Source organism: Patagioenas fasciata, chromosome 1 (assembly GCF_037038585.1).
Source record: "Patagioenas fasciata isolate bPatFas1 chromosome 1, bPatFas1.hap1, whole genome shotgun sequence".
NCBI lineage: Eukaryota > Metazoa > Chordata > Aves > Columbiformes > Columbidae > Patagioenas > Patagioenas fasciata.
Window position 1 is genome coordinate 202,424,033 of NC_092520.1, and position 26,842 is coordinate 202,450,874.

The 26,842-nt window shown below is 41.3% G+C and overlaps 3 protein-coding genes across 5 annotated transcripts in view; 2 read left to right on the plus strand and 1 right to left on the minus strand.

Annotated features, from left to right (window-relative positions):
• The window catches only part of RSBN1L (round spermatid basic protein 1 like), a 50,348-nt gene extending 38,650 nt beyond the window's left edge, over positions 1-11,698 (plus strand). For both annotated transcript variants that reach the window (XM_065838863.2, XM_065838872.2), the window contains 3 exons: positions 2,082-2,249; positions 6,791-6,899; positions 6,990-11,698. In XM_065838863.2, coding sequence (XP_065694935.2) covers positions 2,082-2,249; positions 6,791-6,899; positions 6,990-7,646 — 934 coding nt within the window. In that variant the 3' untranslated portion in view covers positions 7,647-11,698. The remainder of the gene's footprint in view (positions 1-2,081; positions 2,250-6,790; positions 6,900-6,989) is intronic.
• A 5,195-nt stretch (positions 11,699-16,893) lies between these two features.
• TMEM60 (transmembrane protein 60) lies at positions 16,894-21,442 on the minus strand. The gene is made up of 2 exons (XM_065851800.2): positions 21,273-21,442; positions 16,894-17,562 (listed from the first exon to the last, which is right to left on the minus strand). The coding sequence occupies exon 2, from the start codon at positions 17,518-17,520 to the stop codon at positions 17,116-17,118; it is 405 nt and encodes a 134-aa protein (XP_065707872.1). The 5' UTR covers positions 17,521-17,562; positions 21,273-21,442; the 3' UTR covers positions 16,894-17,115.
• A 438-nt stretch (positions 21,443-21,880) lies between these two features.
• Positions 21,881-26,842, plus strand: part of PHTF2 (putative homeodomain transcription factor 2) — a 68,004-nt gene continuing 63,042 nt past the window's right edge. The window contains exon 1 of one of the 2 annotated variants that reach the window (XM_065844714.2): positions 21,881-22,004. The gene's annotated coding sequence lies outside the window, so the exon portion shown is untranslated. Of the gene's footprint in view, positions 22,005-22,638; positions 22,664-26,842 lie in introns of those variants that run through there. The other variant, XM_071803460.1, reaches the window with a different exon arrangement.

Sequence of the window (26,842 nt, forward strand, 5' to 3'; positions counted from 1 at the left end):
CTTCACCAGCTTCATTGTCCTTCTCTGAACTCTCTCCAGTACATCGTTGGGAGTAGCTGGTATTGATTTACAAGAATGAAATCACGCCTTATCCACCAGATACCATTCTGCAAACAAATGGCTGTTTCACAGGATGAGGGGAGTGCAAGGGGTGATGTTTATCTTGACTTTAACAAGCCTTTCCACACTGGACACCTATCTCCCATAAGATCTTGATAAACAAATTAATGAAGGACAAACCAGACTGATGAACAGTGAAGTGATTCAAGAACTGGCTTAACTGCTGTGCTCAAAGGGTTGTGATCAGCACAAAGCCGAGCTGGAGGACAGTGGCTACTGGAGTAGCTCAGACATAGATACCTGTGGCCAATACTGTTCAACATCTTGATTAATGGCTGGCATTGTGGAACAGGACACACCTGCAGCGCGTTTGTCTGTGATACAAAACTGGGAGGAGTGGCTGACGCACCACAGGGTTTTGCTGACTGTGAGAGGGGCATCGAGTGGTTGTAGGAATGGGCCAACTCAGTGGTGTCACAAGGTTAAACACTGGGATGTGCTACGTCCTGCACCTGAGAGGAATAACCATGTGCACCAGCACGGGCTGGGGACCAACAGGCTGGAGAGCAGCGTGACAGAGAAGGATGAGGTCCTGGTAGATGACAGGTTGACCATAAGCCATCAGTGTGGCTTTGTGGCAAAGTAAGGCAGCAGCCTCCTGGACTGGTTGAGGAGGAGCACTGCCAGCAGGTGAGACACATCTGAGTATCATGTCCAGTTCTGGGTTCACCAGTACAAGACAGACACAGGCATACTGGAGCAGGTCTGATGATACAAAAGGTGAGCATGGGACAACTGGGATTTACTCTTGAGAAAAAAAGGTTCAGTGGGATCATATCAATGTCTACAAGCAGCTGATAGGAGGCTACAAGAAGGACTTTTCTCAAGTGATCAGTGATCCCCCCCTTTACAAGAAGGGGGAAAAAAATGCTTCCTGTATGGATGGACAGGTTACCTGAGAGCCCATGAAGTCTCTGTGTTTGGAGTTGCTCAAACTTGTCTGGACACAGTCCTGAGCAACCTGTTCCAGTTGACTGGAGGAAGTTGGACCACACAGTCTCCAGATGTCCCTTCCAACCTTGGCTACCCTATGATTATAAGCAGCTCTTGGAAAAATGTGATGCAGTATGTTGGCTCCAGGTGGCCAAGAAAATGGTCTTGTGGCTCTGCTTCTGCTCTGCAGTGTTTCCCTCACCCTCATTAAACCCTGAAGAAATAAACTTTTGAGGCTTCACTTTCCCAGTTCTACAACATGGGACTACATATACAAACACACTTCCCAGCACTTTGGTAGAAACAGGAATGGTGAAGAACAACTTCAGGGACAACTGAAACCGATATCTAACAGTTGGGAACAGCACAGACCGGCAGTTCCCTGCCAGGGGCTGATCAGGGTAGGGCCCAGTCTCGCAATGCCTGGGCTTTGGGGACCAGATTCAGCCTGAACTGCAGCGTGTCAGGCATGCGTGTGGTGATGGGACAGGTCCAAGGTCCAACCAGGAGATCAGTGTGCCAGTGAGGAGCAGGTCCAGGGATTGCCAGACAGGTCCATCATGGCAAAGCAGTCCTGAAGTTCAAGCTGGGAGGCAAGTCTGTGGCCCAGCGCATCTCTGGCTGAGGTGAAGACCAGTGCTCCTGCAGCATGGCTCAGGCCAGGACTGAAGGCTCAGCCTGAGCTTAAATAGAGTTCCTGGACTCTTTGGGTTTGAGGGTGGAGAGTGCAGGTGAGGCTGCTCAGTCATTAGGGCCTCTTGGTGAACTCAGGGCCCTGACATGGTGATGTGATATGTTTTGCTGGTGTTTTGTTTTGTGTGGTTTTTTTTTCTTTTTATTCTTTAAATTATTGCATAGGTGTTCTGATTTTTTTGTATAGCTCACTGCGTTTTTAATTTGTCTTAAGCGTTACTTTCTCATTTAACTATATATTCTCCCCAGAGGGAGAAAAACAATGCTGTTCTCTATGGTGCATATCAGGTAATTACAGAAATTTCTATATCGTTAATATTGTTTTTCTTATACAGAACTACCAATGAAATAAAAAACTTGCAGTACCTACCTCGAACCAGTGAACCACGTGAAATGCTATTTGAAGACCGGACACGAGCCCATGCGGATCACATTGGACAAGGTTTTGAACGACAGACCACAGCTGCTGTGGGAGTATTGAAGGCTGTGCACTGTGGAGAGTGGTATGTGTTGAGGGACTTATTCACCTAGGTGTTTGAAAAATATTTGCCTAAATTTCTGACTGTAATTGGTAGAAGGAGTGCGGAATAGGTTAATCTAGTGTTAGGGATTTAATGATGACTTAGTGGATTTTTTTTTTTCCCTTCTGTCTCTGTGCACTAGATGTGTTTGTCCTCTGCTACATACTGCATCCACTTGCTGTGTGGTTGAAAGTAGAAAGGTGCCTTACAATAGCAGTTCAATAGCTATACTCTAGTTGCTGTAACTGAGTTAAAATTAGATGTAAAAACACTTCATATACTTAATTTTGCTTTAAATGGCGTGTATGGACTGATGTGACTTTCTGCCTCAGAGGTGCACATGAAGGCCTTTCAGTAATTCTTCGTCTTACCTGGAGATAAGCAGAATTTTTGTGCTTCTGCTTCGAAGTCACAGCAGTTACAACCCCGATTTATTTGTGGTGGATCACCTGGGAAGAATCCTGTTGGAGGTTGTGTGATATTCTGTCGTGTTTGTCTTTGGAATTCCCATATAAGATTCAAGAAATGAATGTGTCTCATTTGAAGCGGCTCACATTTTAGCGAAACAGCCCATGATCATACAGGCTTCCTGGCCCAGATCTAGGGAGCATTTTTCAGGATCTTTTGACCTTGGTTTGGGAGAATGACCTTAGTTTTGGAGGTTACCTTTGCATATGTAAGCACTAAACCCACTTTTTACTCTTTGTCTAGAAATTAGAAGAGTGAACTCCCTTTGAATGAAATGATGTGAATTTGTGTTACAGTGCATGAGTTTGAGATAGAGAATGGAATAATTGGTAGTAATTTAAATGTCGGTGGGAACATCCCATTCTCATTCTATACCTTCATAAAAATATTTTCCTCCCTTGAAAATCATTACATATTCATTTACATTTTAAAAATAAGTTTTCTTGCTTTTCAGATCTAAACCATCATCTTCTCTCATATGTTGGAACTTGTGGAAAAGCGTGTCTATTCAGTTTCCATTAAAACACCTATTAAACTTGAAACGTGAATGGAATTAGTCAAAATAGAAACTGTGTAGATTAAAAAGTGATCTGAAAATAGGCACTAGGGAAAACTGCCCAAGAAACTTGAAAGTACTTCAGTTTTGGGAAAAAAAATAGTAACAGTATTTCGCTTCAGTGTAAGGACTAAAAATGTAGTTTTTAATGCAGAATAAAAAAATTTGAGACTGACAGGTAGAGGAGGAAAATGTATGACATAATCAACACAACAAAAGTGATGTATTTCAAACTTGATTTCAATGATAATTGCATCTTCTGCTTTCCACATTTTTGTATAATTTTGACAAGCCACTTCACTGTACTTACATGAAAAGAACTAATCAGGGCTTAGTTAATGATGCTTCATTATCATAATGTAACACATTAAAATAATTTCAGGTATTAGCCTTTCTATAATTTGTGAGCTGTGGGTGGATTTATTTTAAAGGAAACAATAGGCATGGAAGTGTTGAAAAATCTGGGTGTTTGTGTTGTTTGTCTTTTTTTTTTTTTTTTTAAATCTGTTTGAGTAGTTGAACAGAGCTGAAAGTTGGAGATGTTCCAGGGGTGAGTAGGGCACTGTGGCAGCAATAATGCACATGTTTTCATGATGAGATACCATACAGAAAATTCATGTTTTCTGTGAGGAGAAAATAAGGCAATTCCTAGACTTGCTGAACTGAGCTGTTAGTCTGTGTTCAGTATAAAAATAAATTGAATTTGCAAAAAAAAAAAAAAGCTTTGTAATCAAGAAGTTGCTGTAGACTTAGTGAGATGTATTTAGTAGTTGATAGGCATGAATGTTAATGTTAAGACAACTGGTGTCTTTCAGCAAAGACAGGAACAGAACGGTTGAAAGGCAACAGCTCTTGGGGATAGAGGACAGAACTGGAAACTAAACATAGTACTTGGAAGAACATAAAAATAGTATTTGCCTTCTGAAATATGACAGGCACTTGATTTGAGATGTTTTGTAAAATTACTGGGTTATGATCTGTTATTATTTCTGTGAGTATTTACAAATTGTAGTAGAGCTCTGGCTATTGCTAGCAACTGTTTTATAGCGTGCACTGCATTGAAGCCTGATAAATGGTAGTGTGATCATACTGATTGCTCAATGCCATTTCAGTAGGTGATACCAAGTGTGCCAGCAACGTTTTAAATTATGGAAACTTCGAAGATTTTTATGTGGGAAAGTTGAGTGGGTTTTTACAGGGCCAACAAAAGGTGCTTCATGGCATTGTTGTTGGCCAAATAAATCCCTGTCCTAGGCTTCAGTGAGCGGCTTTCAAGTTTGTGTTCCAGAGGATGAAGTTGTTAATGCTTCTCTGTCTGATCGTAGGAATTTGTTATATACTGCCATATTTGTTGCATTAGGTCAGAAATATTCACGGTAAAACCTGTAATCTTGGATCTATTTTGAAAAGTTGTAGAAAAATAGAAAAAAAAGCCCTTTTGAAAAAATGAGGTTAAGGAAAAAAAAGCCAAAAATAGTTCTAGGAGAGAGTTAAATGGATTTTTTTCTGAAGTCTTATAGTTCTGTTTGGATTTAACCTGTTTTTAGACATCTAACTCAATTCTTCTGCTAACACTTTGCTTTGGGGGGAGGGATACCCCCTAAGCTTCAGGTTTTACAAAATATAATCTCCAAGCTGTGCTAAATATCAAATCTGCAAATGCAGAATTAAATATTATCTGGCAGTAATTTTTTTTCAGTGTTTGCAAAAGGAATGTCATGTTCTGGGATAGAATTGCAGCACGGAGTTGGTGAGGCATGCTGTTGTGCATATATATATATATGTATATATACACATATACACACACACATATATATACACACACGTATACACACATATATATATACACACATATATATATATAGGAACTGAGAAAAGGAATGATTTGAAAGACATCATTATCTATACTTTGTCCTGTACAATGCATAAAACAGTCGGCAGTGCTGTGAAAACATTTCTTTGCATTGAAGTTCTTTTAGTATGCACACGTTATTTCTATTTATTTTTTTATTTACAAATATTGTGAACTCCAGATGCATATAAAAAAAACCCAAACCACAACAACATATCTGCATTATAAAAAGTAGACGAATGTAGCTAGTATTTCTTTATGCCACTGATTAGCTTCTAGAGAAGCTTTTTGTGTTCAGTGCTTAAATGTTCTTCAGGAGTATACAGACCAAAATATAGAGTCATTTTAATGTCTGTAAAATGGTCTGAAAATTCTCCTTCACATACTTTCAGTAGTTGATCTGGAATTATTTTTTTCCCTGAAAACAGCCTCAAACTGTTTTGTTTTATGTTGTTTTATTGTGGGCATGACCTATATAAAATAAATGTCTCCTCAGTTTAAAACACCTGATACATCTGTACGTCGTTGCCTACTTCTTAGAATGTTAATAACAAAATATACATCTGGCTTTTTAAAAAAGAGTGCGTGAACATGGTTAAATAAACTCGGAAATGTACTGGGCCCTGGTGCATTGGAGCTGGCGGCAGCAGGAGGGGGATCCCGGGGGTCCTGGCAGGAACTGGGGGGGGCCAGCAGTGGGATGAGGAGGGTGGTGGGGAAGGAAGAAAATTGTCAACCAGGCTCTTTCTGGCTGATCGATTTCTTCCTTGCCAAACCACTCCCATGTGAGCTTTATCCTATGTCAATGAAATCTTTTTATCACCATGTTTTGAAATAAACCTTTTAAAAACCAAACATGCCACAAAAACAAACACATGGAGCTCAGTTTCGTATGTTTCCCTTGAAGAACTGAGTTTGGCTTTCGGATGAGAAAGTGATAAGGATTGTAGCTGGTTTAACATTTTGTTAGCTAATTCTGAATAATGGCTCTAAAGGAATTACAAAAAGGGTGTGCATTTCTTCAGAGGAGATATTGTGGGTTGAGAGGTGAATTCTCCTGACAGTTTGAATACAGAGATGAACCTTAATTCAGATTGTGCTCTTCTGTAGCTCACTAGGAAGCACAGATAGGAATGCACTTTTAAGCAGTGTTTTGTGGAGGATGTCAGAATTTGCTCCTTATTAGCACTGTGGCAGCTTCATGTAGGTTCGGCTTTGCTACTAAGATACTCCACAATGTTTCCCATAATACTAGTCAGACTGCTGCGTGCTTTGAGGTACCTGATGGGCGTATCATGTTAGTGTTGACGGAGTAAGCCCAGTGGATCTGGGGCATCTGTCTTTCAGCATCAAGGCAGACAGAGGTCAATTAAAAATAAAAATTAAAAATACCGAGTTTTGTTGACCTTTCATTACTGCTTTTACTGCCACTGTAAAGAAATTGTGGTTAATTCATTTAACCGGTTTAATGAGGTTGTGTTTGAGAATTAACCATTTTAATCAACCTTTTTTTCTTAATGTAGGTTATACTAGAATGGATGGGGGTTTTTTAATCATTAGCTTTACCCTTGCTTACAGATTTTCTTTATTATTCTCTGTAGCATGTTACTTTCAGCCTCTGACTCAGCAAATCTTATTCTTCTGTAGGTCTGAGCAGCCTCGTATAACCAAAGATGTAATTTGTTTTCATGCTGAAGACTTCTTAGAGGTAGTTCAGCGAATGCAATTAGATTTGCATGAGCCTCCACTCTCACAGGTAAGCGTGCTATGAACTGTTGATCAGGTGTATTCTAGGTCCTAAATCAGAGTTTTCACCTCGCCTTTTTTTTTTCTTTTTTTCCTCCAGTGTGTGCAGTGGGTTGACGATGCAAAACTTAATCAACTGCGAAGGGAAGGCATTCGATATGCCAGAATTCAGTTATTCGATAATGACATTTATTTTATCCCAAGGAATGTTGTGCACCAGTTCAAAACAGTTTCGGCTGTGTGCAGTTTGGCTTGGCACATCCGGCTCAAGCTGTATCATTCAGAGGAAGAACTTTCTCAAAATACAAGTACTGTTGAAGCAGGGACCTCTGCAGACCCCAAGTCTTCGGTTATTGGACTTCAGACTGACAGCAGAATTTGTACGATAAGCAAAAATACCTCCGAAGACACCAAATTTTCAGATGCTCTGCAGACGAAATATCTGCAGCAGGAATTTATGCCGATAAAACATGAACCTATTGCACCTCACCGAATAAAAGAAGAACCCATGAATGTTGATGTTGCTGAAAAGACAGTGGCGCCTAATGATGTCGGGGGCCAGAATGTTCACACTAGATTGGATCACGTGGAATTAACGGCGTTTAAGTTGGAAATGGATTCTAAATTTGAACCTGGCAACAAGGACTTACAAGGCAAGTTATGTCCTGGAGGTCACGTACATCCAGATGATACAAGACAACATAGTTCGTCGTATCCCAAACTGCATGGACAAAGAGAGGATGATTTTTTGTGCTGAATTTGTATATATGGTTTTAAATTCCTTTTTAAACTTAATGATGTAATAATGTAAAGATTCATAAACTCTGTGAGGTAAGTTTGTGACTTGCCTTCGCATCTGTTACAGAAAATAGTTATGTAGCTTTGTAACATTCCTCAGTGCCTGTCCATAACTGTGAAGTATCAAAGCACTTAGGGCCAGATGCACTGTAAACACTGCAGGTTTAACATAAAGAAGTCTTTAAATAATTTTGAGTTGTAGGTTTTAGAGTAGAGCTGACATTTAACATATATATTTTTTGTAAGATGAGCCAGAATTCTTTTTGACAATTCCAGGCTTTTCCATAGAGCTTATTTATACCAATTTTTTCATTTTAAATGTGTCAGCACTGTAGTGTAAATATCTTTTTTAAAAATCTTTTTAGTGTGATTTATACTGAAATGTGAGCCACTTAATAAAGGTTCATAATAACAGATTGGTTTTATTTTTGGGTCTGCAAAAAATAATTCAGTTAAACTGCCTCTCTACACGGTTCTGTTTCTACCTGCACTAAGGCATAGGATGCCCTTACGCTGTTGTGGGGCGAGATGTAGCAACCTGAGGTAGAGCTGAGGCATTCTTTGTAAATGGAGATCAGTCAGTGCAAAATCAGTCCTCCCTTGACAGGATCCCTCGCAGCTGATCGCTACAGGCACTCCCCACACTGCTGTGGTCAGATGCTGGGGTGGAACCGAGCGGCAGCCCTGGCCCTACTGTGGGGCACAGTGGTGGGGCTGGGGCGAGGGAGCCAAGTCCCTGCTGCGCTCACCTCTGCCCCTGCTCAAACCACAGCTGGAACAGCTCCATTTCACAGCAGAAAGAACCACCTCCCTCAAATCAGTTATCTGACTAAAATTAAAGAATGTTTAAACCTTTACTTATTGACCTGTAAAGGCCTCAGGTTTAGCAGTGGCCTGTGATTCCCAGGAATTGCTCCCTGCGCTGATAGCGCCAGGCAATAAAGATACTTGCCAGTATGTCTAGTAGGAAGGTTTCTCCTCAGTTCAGTTTGTAAATGGGAGTTGTTTCATTATGATAATAACAGTGGTGTCCAAGTTAGCTGCTCTCTCTTCCCACCTATGGAACGCTTGAGTTCTCTTAAGCCATGCTCTGAGGGAAGAGGATTTCAAGGCTAGCTAGCATCTCATGTGGTTAATGGCAAAAACTCCAGCATTTAACTTATTTGATTCTTTGTGTAACATATTACTGTATAGTTCAAACACAATGATATTTCTTTTTCAGGTAGCTACAAATAGCAGTAAACTGTCCTACAGCCTGTCTTTCAACTAAATATTTAAAACTTAAGAACCTTAGGCCTATTGTTATTTCCAAAGCCCTATCTATCTCAGATTTTTGTTTTATTTTTCTCTATAACTTTCTGAAAGTATGTTCCCAGTGTGTACCCAGTTTATAACCTTTGATGCACTTAACTGATCACTTTGGCTTCATTTGTAGCAATAGAACAATATGATTTCCAGGTGACATCCAATTCAACTAGCTGAGGCCCTTTTGTTGCAAATGGTTTTTGCTTATAGGTAGTTAAAATTCAGAATGTTACTGCATACTTATGCCTGGCACTAAAATCTGCCATTTAACAGATGAGTGCCCTGATTTGTTTAAATCTAAAATGGGTTTGGCAAGGAATTATTAATTAAATCAATATTTGAATTGCTAAACATTACTCCTACATAGCCATAATTACGTATTAGAGAAGCAATAGAAACATGAATCTTTTGGATGTGGCTAATATATCTGTCAGCCTAACTGCTGGATTCTTGGATGCTGGCTAAGAGGTTAGTACCAGTTTTGCAGCCTCAGGGATCTTGCTTTCCCCTCACACCAGGAGCACATGATTTGTGTGTGACATGATTATTCCTCTAGCAGATTCTGATTTGAAAAACTAGTTGGTTCGTGTGACAATTTGAGCCTTTCTGATAAAAATGTGGTCTCAGTTCCCTTTGCATTTTCTGAATTGTCTGGAAACTTCCACCTGTAATCTCTGACTTTCTGAACATCCATACACAATTACGGAGCCTTCTGTCCCTGTTCTCTGTGCCTGCCATTGGAGAGCAGTGGAAGAGAAGAAAGAGCAGAGCTGCACGTTGTAATTTGCACCATACATGCAGCTTTCCAAGGGGGTTAGCAGGAGGCTCCAGCTTTATCAAAACCAGCCTTACCAGATACTGGTTTTAAAAAAAAAAAAAAAAAATAAAAAAAATTGTATGCTAGTCATCCATACGCTGATTGCTCATTCAAGTTGTTTGTGGGGGTGTTTTTTGTGGGTTTTTTTGGTCTTTTTTTCCAATTGGTCAGATTTTAGTGAAGTGTATGCATACATCCCTTTGGCAGCCAACATCTTCCTGCATCACAGGCCCTGTCTGGACTGAAAAAATAAATATTTGAAAATGATTTAGCAAAATCATAACTTTATACATAAGAGTAGAACTTTGTTTCTCTTTGAAGACCTGCTCAGTGCCATTATGGCCTCAAAGTTCTGCCCAGGTTATGTTGTGGTTCTGAAATTGTGCTTCTAAACTGCCTACAGCTTCAACTCTTTTTTTTTTTTTTTTTTTTCCTTTTTTTTTTAATTATTTTCAGAATTTTAGGGGCTTAAAAGAAAGTGGCAGGTTTTGCAGTTTTTGTGTATCCTTTATTTCGATTTTTGAGACAGACTAGATTCTCATTTTTGGGCAGAATTCCTTGCAGGCACGCAGGCACGATCTGAACAATACAGGGATTACCAATGGCTCTCAGAACTCCTGTTGCATTCAAAGGTGTGAACGGTCTGGCCTGGCTGTTATCTTAGTGTATATTCTTACTTTGCTTTAAAAAGAAAAAGAGAAAAGATTCTTTGTCCTCTCCCTGTGCTGTACTCACTTTGATGCGGTTGCTCTTGAAGAGGGGAGTACGTTTTCTGAGAAATTCAGCTCCCAAATTGTTCATTAATCTGACAAAGGTCTTGCTTTGGTTTCCAGTGGTCCTATGCTATAACCTTTATTCCTGCTGCATACGACTTTATATTCAGACTTTTGCTTCAGCAATAAATCTTTCATGTCTTCTGATGTACTGAAACTAGTCTTTGCTTATTGCTTTTCCCCCCTCCCTGGATTTCAGTTGTATGTAAATATTTCTGTTACTTGGGCTGAAATCTCTGGTGTTTTGTTGTCTCTCTTGGCCCTTGTTCTTCTGCAGATTGGAAAAACCTGCTTAAGGCCTCTTACCTGTGCTGCAATGGTGTTGACATCTGTGCATTTGCAGTGGTGTTCCAGTTAATGACATGATGTGCAGAAATTTAAACATGTTTTCCTAGATATTGGTACCGTATTTGTGGATAGCAAAGAATTGCATTGTTGCTGTCACTACCAATCGCTTTCAAGACGGTAGCTACTTCTTTTTTTTTAATTACTGGATCTTTTGCATTTCACTGGCAACTGACTTCACGTGTTACGTACAAGTGTTACTCAGTGTTGTGTCATCCCCTAGCCCTTCAGATGCCTGCAAATTGACTCTGAAACAGCATTTTCGTTACAGGTACTGCTGGCATGCAGATTTTCCCTTCCTTGTTACTATAGTGAATATTTCAATACTACTTTAACTGAAATATTAATTCTAGCTAGTATTAGAAATAAAGTATTATTTGAGAGGGTGATGATTTAAGTATTCATCTGTGAAAGAATTCCTTGGTGATAAATAAAACTGATTTTTAAGCAGAAATACACGTGCACATTGGCATTGCAGATGATATAGAAAATGGAAACGTGAAATAGTAGAATGTTGTGAAAAAGACACAAATGTTACAGATTGGGAAAACTGAGTAAGTCTTCCAAAAAACACAGAACAGGTATTCATTGATCAAAATGACTGTTTTCTAGTATCTGCATGTGAATAAGGATGCTGAATTGATTGAAATAAATGCATTTTTTTCTCCATGCTTCTTGGCAAAATAAACTATTGAAAGATAATAGACATGACCCTACTAGGATGAAAACTGTCTGAATTCTGATCAAAAGATAAAAGAACTTTTCAGCCTTCTCATGTGTAATTTTATTCTTTTTTTTTTCTAGTGGTAAGATATTTAGAGAACATTTCCTATAGGCAGACCAGCGCCTTTTATCTTACTGTGAATGTGTACAAGTTGGAAATGGAAAACACATGTTTTCATGCTGTTGAGAACGTTCTCTTTGATTGTAAGTCACTGTGTTCAGCTGGTATTTTATTAATTTCTCAAATGGATGAAATGCACTTTAAAACCTGTATAATAGGCAATACTGATATTTCATGCAGATTCCACTGCATTTGCAGCATACACGGCAAAACCTGGGGAACTTTGATTCCCATCAGTCACTCATTTCGTTTTTCTTAAAAATACAAATTGTGTTCTGTTCAGAAGCTGTGATTTAACTTCACAATATCTAGGTTGCTGTTTCTATGAGAATCATCAGGACAGTGACTTTGCAAATTTAGTGTGTTATATTCTAACCACTGTTTTTCTTGATACTTCCTCTGCTCTGGAGCCAGGAGGTACCTGAGTGCCAGCTAAACATTGATCTTCTCATGTTCTGGTTGTGCTGGTAGATGAGCCTCCTGACGAGGGCATCAGTCCTAAGTAGTCCTGTGCTGTTTGGTGTATGGTTATGATAATCTGATACAAACATTGGTTGAAACAGCAGTTTAAACTTCTAATTTTATCAGGTTTTATTTTTCAGTTAGTATTTTGATATTATGCTGCCTTTTACCAGTTAATTTCCAGCCCACCTGAATGAAAGTGCAGCGTTTGGTAGAGCATAGGTGTGTGTTTAAGGTTTTTAATCTGATTGTATTGGACAAAATAGGGCAATTACCTGAGAAAGCTATTCCTTAAGTGTCTCAAGAAGAAAACATTGAGAATTAGACCTCTCTGTGGAAAACTAAGAGAAAATAAGTCAGGTTTGCTAAAGCTGTATCCTAAACATGCAATAACCCTCACGTCCTTGTCTGTCTGCTCAATGTAGTTGAGAGCTTTTAATCTCAGAAATCAAACTCTTAACCATCTTTTAGCAGTGATTTCCTTATAAACGTCAAAAAGAACACTGAGGTTAAAGCTAACACAGGTAAACTAAGCTTGAGTGCTCATTTCTTCCCTGTTTCTTACTATTGTACTATCATTCTGCACTTCTAACTTTTGCCTGCTTGTTATGTTGGTTTTGTCAGAAAAGGCAGATGGAAGGAAATAGCATTATTGAGTTTTCTGCTCTTTATCCAACTTCACTACAAGGAGAAAATGTTGAATTAATATTCATAGTACGGTAGTGGTCCCACTTGCAGTGATTCCTTTGCAGCCTTAGGCCACAGAGCCTGATGCTTTCCAAGTTCAGCAGCCAGTTGATACTGAGGGCTGTGCAGATATAAAAGGCTCATACGGGAGATTAACTCCACCCAAACCTTAATAATGGTACAACAAAAGGGTACAAACACCCTTTTTCCAATTTGGTATAGCTATTTTTACCTCAATTAAAAAAAAGAAGTGTGATGTGTTATGCAGTAGTGCTATGCTTCCCATGATCATTAATTTAATAGATTCAAAGAATTTATATCTGAGGATGCAGTTATTCAGGAGCTTTATTACTGAAAAGCAATGTTACTTGTTCCCAAAATACAGTGGTGTTAAAACAGGTGACACCTAATGTTGTTACAATGCGAGTCTCATCAATTTCACTTTTGTCAATACCTTTATGTCTCCCAACTTTTAAACTGGGCAAATGTGAAAATTTCCATGAGGTTACTTTTAAGATTTTGTTTCTGTACCACTATGGATATACACCAAAAATAATACTGCTTTCATCTCTTAAACGGTTGTGTAACTTATACCCTATTTTTAACATTGTTGCCTATGCCTAGCAATGCATTTTGGATGTGTTTACACATGTTCTTAAGAGTACTTAAGTTAAAGTTTTTTGAGGGTGGGGATGTGTATGTCATGCAATTGTATTTATCAAGTATAAAAAGAAGAGTGAACTGGATACTGGTCTAAAATGGTGACAAGTCAGGAAAATCAGTATGAATAGGAAAATTGGAAATTATCGTTTCATGGCCTTTCACACATATGCATTGAGAATTTTCCTTAGTCAGAGAAAAGTAGATACTCGCCTGCAATGCATGCTGAAGTGTTCAAGCTTGTATAAATGATTTGAAGAGAAATAAATGTAGAATATGTATCTCCATATATCTCTCTATATATTATGTACATAATATATATTATCAACAGATAAGTACTTTCAGTTTCACTTCAGAACAGCAATCTTCTGAAATGCCTTTGAAAACAGTGGTTGGAGGCAGAGTCCTCCCCTCCTGTCCCCACTGTGCTGGGGACTTGGGTCTCCTTTCCCCTCTGCCCATTTCTCGCAAATCAGCGTGAGCTGTCTCAGCACCAGCTTCCCCTTTTCCCTGCCAGCTTCATCAAATCTGCTTTTCACTCATTCTTTTCTATTTAGCAAAGATCAATTGACCAGGCTGTAAATTTCAGAAAAGGTGTGAGTGGAGCTCATTCCATGTTGAAGCTGCCAGCAGTGCCTTTGAGAACTGGGTAGTTACCAACAGCTGTAATTCCTGCAACAGCTCCTGGGAAGGTCATGGTGGGCTGCAGTGTACTTTGTGTCATGAATCCTTTTGAATGAAGTTCTGATATCACAAAAAAGCCCGACTGTACAAAAGTGTCAGTATAGTTTAGGTCTGTTAAATCTGACATTGTCAAAAGGGATATTTCTCTTACCAAAATTTCTTTGCAAACAAAGCTGAGCACTTGCATATGTTTGTGTCCTTAAAAAAACCTTGTTCAAAAGGAAATTAATTTGTGTGTGGCTCCTGTAGGACACCAGAAAGCAACATCTGCTTCAGCTTTCAAAACCATTGTCATTTAATTCAAGGTTTATAAACCTTTAAAAAACACCACCAAAAAGAAAAAAACCCAAACAAAAACCCCAAAGCAAACCAACCTGAAATACCAAACCGAATAACAAATGAGACAAACCCACAAGCAAAACACTGCAATTGTTGGTCTTTTTCTCCTGAATTAGAGGCAGCAATTAAAAGGAGATTTGGAACAACTGTGTTCAATTCCAGTTAATTAGAGATGCCAAACTTTCAGATAATTGTTACATCTGTGGAATAGAAGGAGTTTATTAAGGGGGCAGATTTCACCATTTGTTGCCCATCTTGCTAATAATATACCAGGTCCTAATGAGGATAGTTCTTATTCTCTCATCATTTGTTGTGATAAGTTGTAATGATCTGTTAAAATCATCAGCTTTACTGAGGAAAGCTGCTCTGCTCTTCTGAGCAGCATGGGGGGGTTTGGCATCATGTGAACAGGGCCTTTTTGCTTTTTTTTCTGTGATAATCATCAGATGTGGGAAGACTGTGGGTACTTGGTTCCATAACATACTAGAGATATGTGTGTGTATATTTGTCTTAAGTGCTTAAATGCTTGTTATGTATTTGCAGGGATGTTTGTTAAGTGCTTCATAAAAGTTTACCTTAACTGGAGTAACTCTTTAGATGCTTCCTTCTCCATAAATTCTTAAAGCATCCAATAAAAACTACACCTGAGGTGTAGCTTGCCTGCCAGGGGCTGTACCTGGACTGTCGCATCCTTGGCAGCTCAGTGACTGCAGTTTCCATTTGACAGTGCTGATGAAGTGCTGAAGAGGGTGAAACGGGACATACAGATTAAGCATATTCTCTATACCATATATATACGCACAGGTATATACATATAGCATATAAATGTGTGTGCTCGCTCTTGCATTTTCCGTATTCAGCAGGCCCAAGACTGGTTTGTCCCAGGAATCCAATGTGAGAGGGCATGTCTCTCCAACACAGAGCAAGGTCCTTGCTCAAACCTAAGTAGGGCAGAGATACCTCCCAAAAAGAGCTGTTCCTCATAGGCACAGAAGAGAGCTTTTTCAACCATAATTTCAGCTCCCTATACATTGTGATGTTTATAAACTGGGGCTGAGTACATGGATTTGCTCAGTAAAAGTTGACATGTTATAATAAAGGGGATGCAAATAATTTGAATTTAACAACTAATGATTAGAAATTTTTTTTGGTCATTCCTTGGTTTCTCCTTCAGCAAGGTAGGACAGTTAACTGCTCTGAGGCAGACATGATTTAAATTCTTTTTAAACCTCATTTATTACCTGATGTTCTGAATTGGGATCCATTGCCTTAGAAGGGAAGAGGTTGGTTTCTTAAATAAAGCCCTTTAGCAGTTTCCACCAATATGGTTCCTGTGTATTTATGCCCACATCTGTGTTGCTGAAGAGCAAACAGAAAATCCAAACACTGTAGGAAGATTTTTTTTTTAAAAGACAAGTACAGTTGAATGCACATAATTAAAATTTTATTTGTGAGACACTTGGATCTCATTACCTCCTGTTACCTTAGGGTGTTTTTTCTGGGCTCTTTTCATTCACTAGACAGTATTTTGTACCTAAGACAATTTAAATGCTTCAGTATTTTCAGCATGCATGTTAATTATGTCCTAGACAACTTTCACATTTGAATTTGGTGTTACTGTAGCTCCTGGAAGTGCACTTTCAGTCCCATTCATTGCATTTGTTACTTGAAATTTCAAGTTCATTTACTCACATCTGAGCTTGCCAGTATTCCATAAAGCCAAGACTTCACCCTCAGAGATTTAATATACTAGGGCATTAAAATACATCTTCCTAAGGTACCACTTCAGCAAGTACAAAGCCATCCCAGAGCTCACCCTGTAGCTTCAGTCTTTAACAGCACTTGTGATTCTCACTTAGAAAAGGCCATCACCATTGTCTCCCTTTTCTCTGCATCTTGGGCTGCTGGCCCAGCTCAGCTACAGTCTTCCCTGGGTAAACATACTGGTTGTCTCAGCAGCTTAAAAAAAGTGCTTATTTTTAGTCTTCCAGACTCAAAAGTAGATTCTCACTGTCAGAAAGGCCAAGTAATTTCATTTTTTTTTTACTGTTACTTGGCAGCTACAAATTGTTATTGATCCAGCACATTATACAAATTACTGTTAACTGGTTATTTCTCAAGTGACAGCATCAAGTAGCAGAAGACTTAAATCCTCACTTCAAGGATTACCCAATGTGCTGAATGCTCTGGGATAGAACACTGGTGGTTCCTTTGAGAAGACCTTCTCCCTGCATGTGAAAAGCCAGTGTGTTATTCTGTGTAACAACAGTAATAATCATATTATAACATCTTTTATTGAACAAATACTTTTATTTACAAGAGCATCTGTGATAGTTTTAAAATAAAAAAAAATGGAACAAGTTTACTTCTGGTCTCCAGCCTGGTTTAGGTAAAGTCTCCAGCTTGACTGATTTCTTATTGGGTGTTCTAGTTTGGAGATCAAGTTTGTGGCAAAACTGTAATAATCCAGTAATTGGAACCAATCTCAGTGTTGAAAACCACATAGTATAGCTTAGTCTCTTCGTACATAGAAGATATTATATCCAAGTTCGATCATCCCCCCAATAAGCAAGGCCCACAAGGGGATAAATACATAGACCAGCTTCATTGTTGTAAATCGTTGCAGTTTAGCACAGAGGGCGAGGCAGAAAGCCAATTTAAGTAGCATTGCAATGAGATACCAGGTTTTTTTCTTGATGTTTTGGGAGCCATTGCGAGGGTCGAAGCCAGACTTGCAACGTCCAGCCATTTTTACAATTAACATAACTAGAAGAATAGTATCAAATATCCAGACTGGAATAAAAATGAGGAACCAGTTCCATGGCGCTTTCTCATCCAACTTCAGCACCAGCATGATGAGGAAGAGTAACGTAAAAAGCCATGTCAGTAGTACTCTCTGCGCCAGGGACATTCTCATTTAAACAGCTTTCAGAAGAAGTCTTTCACTGTCAGCAACAACCTAACAAAACAAAAGAGGAGGGGGAAGCCATCAAAAGATGCCATTACACAACCATTAGGCATTTTGCTTAAAGGAGGCTCATTTCTTGTTCTTGCTTTCCCACCCCTCCTAACCTCACCTACACACCTAGTGTTTCTTTTGTAACCACCACCCTCAGTGAAGCACTCTTCTGGCCCTGTCCACCATTCCATTTAAGAGCTGTGTAACCTACCTTAATGTAAATTTGTTCTGTGAAACAAATTATGTTTTCATCCTGAACTAGCTCCTTTAGGGATTTTTGTGTGCTAAGAATATGTTTAGATCCATTTTCCTCCAGCACTGAGGTGCTCATAATTAGCACTTGAAAATAAACCTAACAATTCTCTCTCTATAATGAATAATCATAGTAAAACATAAACCAACTAACAAGCACAAGTAACCAACCACCTGAAAGATCCTGCAGCTGAAATGCCCCAGGCTGAAGCTGAGCCAGGCAGCACTGCCGCTTGCTGTCAAGCAGCAAACTACTAAAAGCTACAGATAATGTTGGCATTTTGGCAAGTATGCACAGGAACACTATTGAGGTTTACTGGCTTGCTAGTGTATTTATATTTCTATGTAGTCATGGCAAAAGAAAAACAAGGAGGATATCTGGCACTACAGTCATGAAAGGTAGTGTTGATATTCCTAACTGAAAGGCTTTTGCTACTGCATCTGCCAAAAGCCTTTCACTGCAAGTGTAAAAAGCAGAGGTGAGAACAACTACGATCTTAAGACTTCACGCTACAAATACATGGATAATCTATATCAGTGAAATGGTGCTGAAATATAACTATTTTAAAGAATTGATAATTCCCTTTGGAACACTGAGATTCTTCCATTTGAAAGAAGAAACTGAGTTTTGATTTGTTCCAGATTACAAAAATCCTTAAATAACAAAGTGAGACAATGTGTTCTGAAGCATCTAACCCTCCTTGCCAGAAATTGTGAGGGAAGGACAAGAGCTGCTTCTCCCTTCTCCTCGGTGCCCACAAGCTACTGCTGCTTCCCATGTTCTTACTGATCCTCACAAGATCACCCCATTAAGCCTATTAAACTCACTGAACAAGCAGAAATCTATTAACACCTTTTTATTTTTAACTGGGTTAGTTTTTTGCCAGATTATCAAGTTGAACCAGCTTTGTACTCAGATAAGCATTGGAACCAGAAGTGAAGTAAAAGCTGCTGGCTTAACTGGTTAGGAGATGACATTAAAGCTAAGGGATAACTATTTTGTACACCACTAAAATTATCCTACAATTTCAATCTGGGTCTTCAGACAGTTCAGCAGACCTACTTTTTTGTTCAGTCTGGGCTTGAAGGTTCAATGGATTTGACTTGGTGGATAGTAGTGGGATTTCTCTCAAGGAAGAGATCCAGTTTCGCCTAAAATAATATAAATTGGAGTTACTGTCAGTGCATCTCTTCCCTTGTGTTAGGGCTGACACTTGTGTGACCCAGAGCAGGCCAGTTCCTTGAGCAGAACCAGCAAAAGAAAAACATTTTAAATAGGATTTTTGTAGTTTGCTTCTTGCTGTCTCAGTTCTGCTCAGATCAAAGAGTCTGGTGACAGCCAGTTACTGGCCGGGTGGAACACAGACCCCTCCTTAGGGAAGGGGTGAAGGTGAGTAGGGACACTAATGCAAGAGTTAATTGCTAAGCAGGCAAAGCACTGGAGGAGGTCTAGACAGCATTGCTCTTTTCTTGTTATAGAAACACACCTAAAGCAGCTGGCAGCTGCAGAAGATTATGGAACAATTACTGTGACCTGCCTGACGTATTTCCAGTATTTTGACAATATTGCCAATAGTTTCAAGTGCCAGACTGCAGCTGAAGTGAAGCAGGTAGTGATCTGAAACGAAGTTTGGACATTCCTTTCATGAGAAAGGAGTTTTTGATAACTAGTTGTAGAAATCAATGCTACAGATACTACAAGAAGGAGACTCTCGATTAGCAAACTGGAGAAAGTGGAAACCAAAGAAACAGAGTGGAAACTTGGGTCTGAAAGGAAAAAAGGAATTCAACACTGTGATAAAGTATCCGGTTATCAGATACTTAAAGAAGGTGCTATCAACTGTCTCAGAAAGAAACAGAAAGCTATTAAAGATACAGTAGATGAGGCAACTGAATTTGAAGGTTGATCACTTGATGAAAAGATTTGCAGTTTTCCTGAGGGTTCAGAACCACTTTATAACAATTTTCTAAAAAGCACAGGCAGAAAACTCAACATGGGACATTATACTGCCTTTCTTTGACCTAACTGAAGAGATGTAAGCACAAGATTGGACACGACTGCAAGACTCCATTCAACATTAGCAGCTATTTTTGATGAAAACTCAAGCAAATCCACATGTCCTACAGTCCAAGTAAAGGAAACTACAAAATTCTGAAGACTAAGAGCTGGGGATACAGCCGACGTAACGATGAAGGCTTTCATTACATGGAGCACTTGATCATCTCTGTTAGGAAAGAAAGGAGATTCCCAGCAGGTTCTCAGCTACAGACCAGCTATCACAAGATGCTTAACGCTGGAGAAAGGATGCAAATATGGCATAAGTCTAAACTCGCTCTTCTGTGAAAACACTGAAGAAATGTCAGAGTGTAGAAATAAAAAAAAAAGCTCTGGATTCCTTGTAGGACTCACATAATTAATAGTAAGTGAAACATTTCACTAATGAGAAACACCACTACTGACCTTGGTGAGATGATCTGCATAATTAGAATACTATGATAGCTAACTATATCCTATTTAGAAGGAAGAAAAAAAAAAAGAGGAAGGACACTTACACATAACATTCAACTCAATATTAATGATAACATAGGTCTATACATTTAAATTTAAACCTTGACCATTGCCTAATAAAGGTCAGAAAGTGATATTATACTGAAAACAAGTTAAATAGAACTCTAGCTTGATTAAACGATATTTTAAAGACAATTCCAGTAGGTATGAGTAATTTAACACCTAGAAAGGAATATTCCAGTAGCCCCATTTTAAAACCACATTAAACTAGTCTGATAGGAATACAGGTCAGGTAGTCACAAGTTGTCCTTGCAACTCGTTCCTTCTGGTAGTCTGTGTAGATTTGAAAGCATAAACAAAGTAAAACTACAACATCCCCTTAACTGGAGAGAAACCATAATTTAAGAGTCTTTGTGACTCCCGGGTGCTGAATTTGGCTGAAAAAGAAAAAAAAAAAAAAAATCTGTAGTTCAGAACCTATTCCGAGAAAAAGGATGAGGAAACCGGCGAACCAGCCAAGGGTTTCAAGCCCAGCCGCGCCCGCGGCAGCGCTAGTACCGCCCGCGGTGCCCCGAGCACCGGTCGCTGTCCCCGGCCGGGGACAGAGCCCGCTGACCAGGGCGGCGGCAGCTGCTCGGGGAGCCCGGGCCGAATCCCGCGGGGCTGCGGCTCCAGCAGCTCCCGGACCGGCAGGGCCGACCCCGGAGCCTCTCAGGCGGGGGAACCACCCGTCTCTCCCGTCTCCGCTCGCTAACGGAGGTGCGGACCGGCTGACCGCCCCATCCCACGGCACCGCTGCTCCAGCTTTCCCCACCGGCTCCCGCTTCGCGCAGCTGCCCCGGCAGACCCGCTCCTCCAGCCGCAGCGGAGCCCTGCCCGCCTGCAGAAGGACGGGCCCAACACAGAACCCTGAGGTGGAAGCCCTCACCCTCCCTCCTACGCCACCTACCACACGGGTCCGGGCCGCCCTGCGCCGCTGCCGCCCTCGCAAGGTCCCGGCGCATCCCCCTCTCGCCCGGCTGCGCGGGGCCGGACGCGCAGCTGAGCGGCGGCCGGGCTCTCCAGGCCCGTTCCGCCACAGGAAACCCACCACCTTCCCCAGTCCCCGCCCCGGGCCTGGCTATTGGGCAGCGGGGACGCACGTGCTATTGCGCTCCGCTGTCACTGGACAGCGATGAGGTCGCTCAAGTTAAATCCCGCCTCCCTCTCAGCTACTCGGTCGTGGCGATGCCCATCAAGGTCCGCCCGCCCCTCACAGCCGGCGGCAGTTCAGCCTAGAGCCCACCTCCCTCCATTCTCTTTGCCGTCCATTCGTGCAGAAAGCTGGCTGTCACACCGGCCCCGCCTACACTCTTCGGAGATGTCGTCAATAACCGCCCCACCTCCCTCCCGCTCTCATTGGGTAGCGCTACCGCCAGTCATATCTGGGGGAAGGGGAGGGGGCGGGGTTAGTTGCCGACCCGCTCCCGGCTCCGCCCCCGGTTCGGCGGCGCGCGCGGTCTCGGGTGGCGCGCTGTTGCTGCCGCTGCTGCCTCCCGGGCGCGCGCGCCTCCTCATCCTCCTTTCCCCGCCGCCCCGGCTGCCGCCTCGCGCGCGCCGCCGCCTCCCCGCCGTCTCGCGCTCCCCTCGCTGCTGTTGTCTGCGGCGCGCGCTGGCCCGCTCCGCGCGGCACCGGCGGCCGGTAAGGGTGGGAACCCCGGTCAGCGGGGAGGGGGGGGGGGGCGGCGGGGAGGTGTCCCCACCCCGGCGGGAAGGGGAGAAACGGGGCGGCAAGTTCCCCACGCGGCGGGGGAAGGGGCCGGCTCGGCGGGGGCGGGGGGAGGCGGCTGGAGCGAGGGGAGGGTGCCCGCTCGATGAGGGGCGAGAGGGCGGGGGGCGCCCGGCCGTGCGGGGCGGTTCGTGCATCCCCGTTTGCCGCGGCTCCCCTCACCCGTGGCCGGGCGGCGAGAGCGGCTCCGCTGCCGGCCCGCCGGGGGCCTCCCGCCCGGGGCAGCCTGGCCGAGGGGCGGGCGGGAGGCCCGTGGCCTCCGCGGCGCGAGGTGCCTCAGGCGGGGGGTTGCACGGGTGTCCGCACCCCCCGGGCCCCTCACGCCGGGCAGGGGGTCCGAGCGCGGCTGCTGAGGGGCCCTTCCCGCCGCGCCGTGGGCCGTTCCACCGGCGTGGGGGCTGCACCGTCCTGGGGAGCCCTCGGCAGCCGGGTTCGTTGACCTCCGGTAGCTGAGCTCGTTGCGGGTGGTAGACGGTCAGTTACACGTTAAAGCCTTGAGCCTCTGACCGTTTCCGTTCGTGTTACTCCTGCTGGCTAAGTCTGACTTGTGCTGTTAACACACCTTTTCCTTGGTAAGTTGCTGTAATGCATCTGGAGCTACTTTAGTGCCTGTGCCAGGTGATGGGACTTTTTTTCTCCTTTAAAGGTCCTAAATTTCAGCATCTTCACCTTCATGTCTGACTTCATCTACTTTCGCATTCTCATATTTTATACGCTCTACTCTTCCTTTGGTGCTTGCATTCTATTCCTTACTGCTTTTCTCCCCTTTCCACCCTAACCCGATGACAACCTGTCTACAGCTTGTATGCTGTCCTTGGCTCTCAATTTGGGAAACTAAATGTCAGGCTACTTCCTGTGAGTTAAAATTTCTTTTGACAAATTCATTTTCCTGGTAAGTGCTGTATTTGCTGTCTTTTCTATCAGAAGCCAGGCGACCAGTGGGGAAAAATGATCATGCAGTAGTAGAACTATCCAGGTGTCATCTTCTTTACTTTTGTTTTCATACATACTCCCTGGGTACATGTGACTTGGGTGTATCAGATTCAGTGGCAGTTTTAGTCCATGTTCTCATGCTCTGTGCTTGGTATTTTGTCTCTTACTGCTTTTACTTGTTATTGGTCACTTGAAAGGTAATGCTGCTGAGTCTTGCATTTTGTTCCAAATTTGCCAATGTCTTAACCATCTGTCATATAATTAAATGGAAAAAGTAATTAATTGGAAAACCTGACTTGTTGAAAGTACTTTAATTAACGCTCTGAAATTCTTTGTGATGAAAGATTCCTACAGAAAATACAGCTGGTTTTACAATTTTGACACGAGTTCTCTAATAGCAATGAGGCTAAATATAGTGTGTCATCAGTAATTTGCCCACTTCTATCTTCCTGTTGATGCTGTTAAATAGACGGTGCTATCTGTTTTGTCAGAGAGAAGTGCATCACTTGAAATAGCCTCTTAATCCTAGGAAGTGAGTCCTAGTATCTTCAGCTGCGTGTAGGGTAGTCACTAAGCGTCTGGATATATTTCTGTTATATACATTAGCACTTGGCATGAGACGTTTTTGTTTTCCTGGAGTTAGAGGCTAAAAGCGTTCTGTGAATAAATCTCTGAGTTATAAATAGCTGTATGTATTTGGCTATTTCTGTAGCTCTGAAGGTTTTGATGATCACCTTTGATTTGCTTCTTTGTTTGTGCCTCCCTGGAAAGGATAATCCTTTTCTCAGAAGTCTTATTTTTGTTTCAGTAAGGTGTTTATGAGCTGATGTATGTACACACACCATACTTCTGTCAGTTTGATTTTTTTTTTTCCCTTTCCCCACAGCTCTACTTTACAGTATTAACAAACAGTTTTCATTTCTGAAGGTGAAGGTTGAGAGCAATACTTGGAACTGGTGTGCTTAAGATCCTGATCCCCATTTGAAGTGGAATGTTTGCACGGTTGAGTTTTCTGTTGCTATGTTTTGCTGCCAGTGAATGTTTTTATTCTGGATATAAATATTATAAAGGATAAAACATGAACCTGAGTCATCTGAAAAAGAATTTGGAAACCTAGTTGATTTAGTTCAATGTTTGTAGTAGAATTTTTTCCTCTTGTACGGTGTGGAATGTGACAAACAAATAAATGGTTGGTAATTGCTGGGAACTCCATGGAGCATTTCAAGTGTTCTGGTGGTACTGGATATCTCCCAAAGCAGAGTTGCCTCAGCTTGGCTCAGAAAGTTGCTCCCAGCTGTATCCGTAGCTGCTGAATGCTGGTGTTTTGGGCAAACTCAGAATTCTGTAGGCTTTGAAACAGGGACACGGGGTACTGGTGTTGTGTTGGAAGGGTGCATTAAAAAGACTTTGGTGAGCTTTGCTTGAGGCGGTTAACCAGGCAGCCAAGGGTGGAGTGGCTCTTGGAGGTGAATAATGCTGTTCCTGTCGCAGCTGGCAGGGGTCACTGGAAAGCAATGGACATTATTTTTTTCCTCAGTTCTCCAAAGTTACATATACTGGATTCCCAGGCTTTTTCTAAATATCATGTTTTCTACTTGTTTATGGTAGAAATTTTGTTAAAGAAATAAAAACATCATTTATTTTACTTTTCTCAGGACCACTGTGAGTGAGAGTGATGACAGTCACAGGGTTTATTTTTGTCTGTAAGGAAGTTCTTTTCATAATAACAACATGCTCTATGGATTCATCACCGACCAGTTTGTGTGAATTTTTAGCTAGGCTTACGAAGGGCAGAAAGCTTGTACAATTACTTTCTTTGTCGGTCTTCTCCTGTTTGAGTAAGTTCTTTAGTCAGTCAGATGGCGAAACCAAATTTAATGGCAGCTGAAAGACTTTAAATACCTACACAGTAACAGATTTTTATAAAACTTTTGACAGGTAGTGACTCAATATTTCCATCTGAAGAAAGGCAGTTGTAATTGAGTCGCTTCTTTCCTCAGATCCACTGCCGGTCAGTCTCTGTGCTGAGTTCTGAGCCATCATGGTGCCCACTGCTGCTGGCCCAGCCAAACAGTTGGGGCAGCTGGTCATGTAGGTGGGGGGCAGGAAAAAAGTGTTGAGTGAGGTGGAAGAGGGCAATAGGGAGCCACAGGACACTGGTAAATGCAGGCAAACTTAGTTGCTTCTTCCCATGGAACAAGGCAGGTCTGTTTTTTCTGTGATTTTGTTGTTGGTTTTCTTTTCTTTTTTTTTTTCTTTTTTTTTTTTTGTTTGTTTGTTTGTTTTGTTTGTTTTGTTTTGTTTTATGAAGGAAACAAAACAGAAATCTTCTAGGATACCTCTACCAGAGGTAGTACTCATTCTGACCATTCAAGGACTTTAAGATATGTACTTTACGTACTACTTTGAGATATGTAGTGACATGAAAAACAAAAGACTTTGAAAGCTTTGAATACCATGTGTTCTCCCTCGAGTTTATTGTGCTGTTATTCATAAAAGTCCTTGCTGGTCACAGAGGAAGCAGTTAACTACTTGAAGAAATTATATTCAAATTTTTAAGGAGAGTACAAAGAGCTTAATAAATTGCCTATAGGCAAAAATAAGAGTTAATAGTAGTTAGGGATATAATGTATTACTGTGTAATGTTTGGGCATGCTCTACATGTTATCATAGAATAATTTAGGTCGAAAGGACTCACTGGAAGCCATCTTTCTGGTCCAAACCCATCTCAAAGCAGGATCAGCTTCAAAGTTAGAGTAAACACGTGCATATATAGAGTTACCCATTATGTCGTCAAGAAATGTGGAAATACAGTTTATATTTGTGGGGTTTTTTTTCAGTTGAGGGGAGGATATCAGAGAGCTCACAGAGCTATTCTCTTGGTTCTTAATTTACATGTGTAAAGAGGATTTTTTTCCAAATTCACTTCTGCTGGGAATACTCTTTAAGCGAGACATGTAGTATTCAGTATTTAATTCTTTGTTCATTTGAGGTGGTCTTGGTAGACGCACTCCAGGGAGACTAGATGGCTTTCTGGAATGACTCCAAGCATTGGATTGAACTCTTATTTGCAAATACATTTGTGGTTCTTGTTCTTAAAAATTAAAATACAATTGCAAAGTGGGAAAAGAAATTAAAGCAGTGTAGCATCAAATGTGGATTCATGCAAGGCGTGCATTTTGGAAGCTGGCCAGTGCCAGATGCTTTTGGGGGTTAGGTGGTTGGCAGATGCCAGTGTGGCGGCTAAACACTCTACGTGTTCAGCTGTCTTAAGGGACAGTTTGCTCTTAGCTTGCTGTGTTGCTTGTACCCTTTGTTGGTATTAGCTACTGGCCATTTGGGGTTCGGGCTAGTCAGAGTATTTGTGTGGCCAAATCAGCTCAGTGATGTCTGTGGATGTTTTCTTGCGTACTGGGTCACAAAGCTTGAGATTCCCTCAGCTGTGGGATTTATTTTTTTTTTTTCTTCTTATTGTGTGTTCAAATAGCTGCTTTCTCTTTGACTCTGAGTAAAATCTTGGCTTCAGTGACTTCCTGTGGTACTGAGTTTAACAGTCTATTTATGTGTTGTGATATAATATTTCACTGTTAAAAGCTTGGCTTTGCTATGCTTTAAGCTCAATTACTGAATGAAGTTCCCTTTATTATTAGAAGCTGTTGTTTTCTTGACTATATTTTCTTTGTATTTCTTGAAGTCTCATTTAATTTATAATTCCTTATTTTTCTGTTTGGACTTGCCTGTCTCAACAGGAGACTCTTTCGAGCAGTTGATAATTTATAGCCTTTCTCAAAACACCTCCCCCCCCCCAGTATTTTAAT

What these genes read in the sequence shown, in the direction of transcription:
- TMEM60 (XM_065851800.2), bottom strand. Translation starts at nt 17,520, where the DNA reads ATGAGAATGTCCCTGGCGCAGAGAGTACTACTGACATGGCTTTTTACG.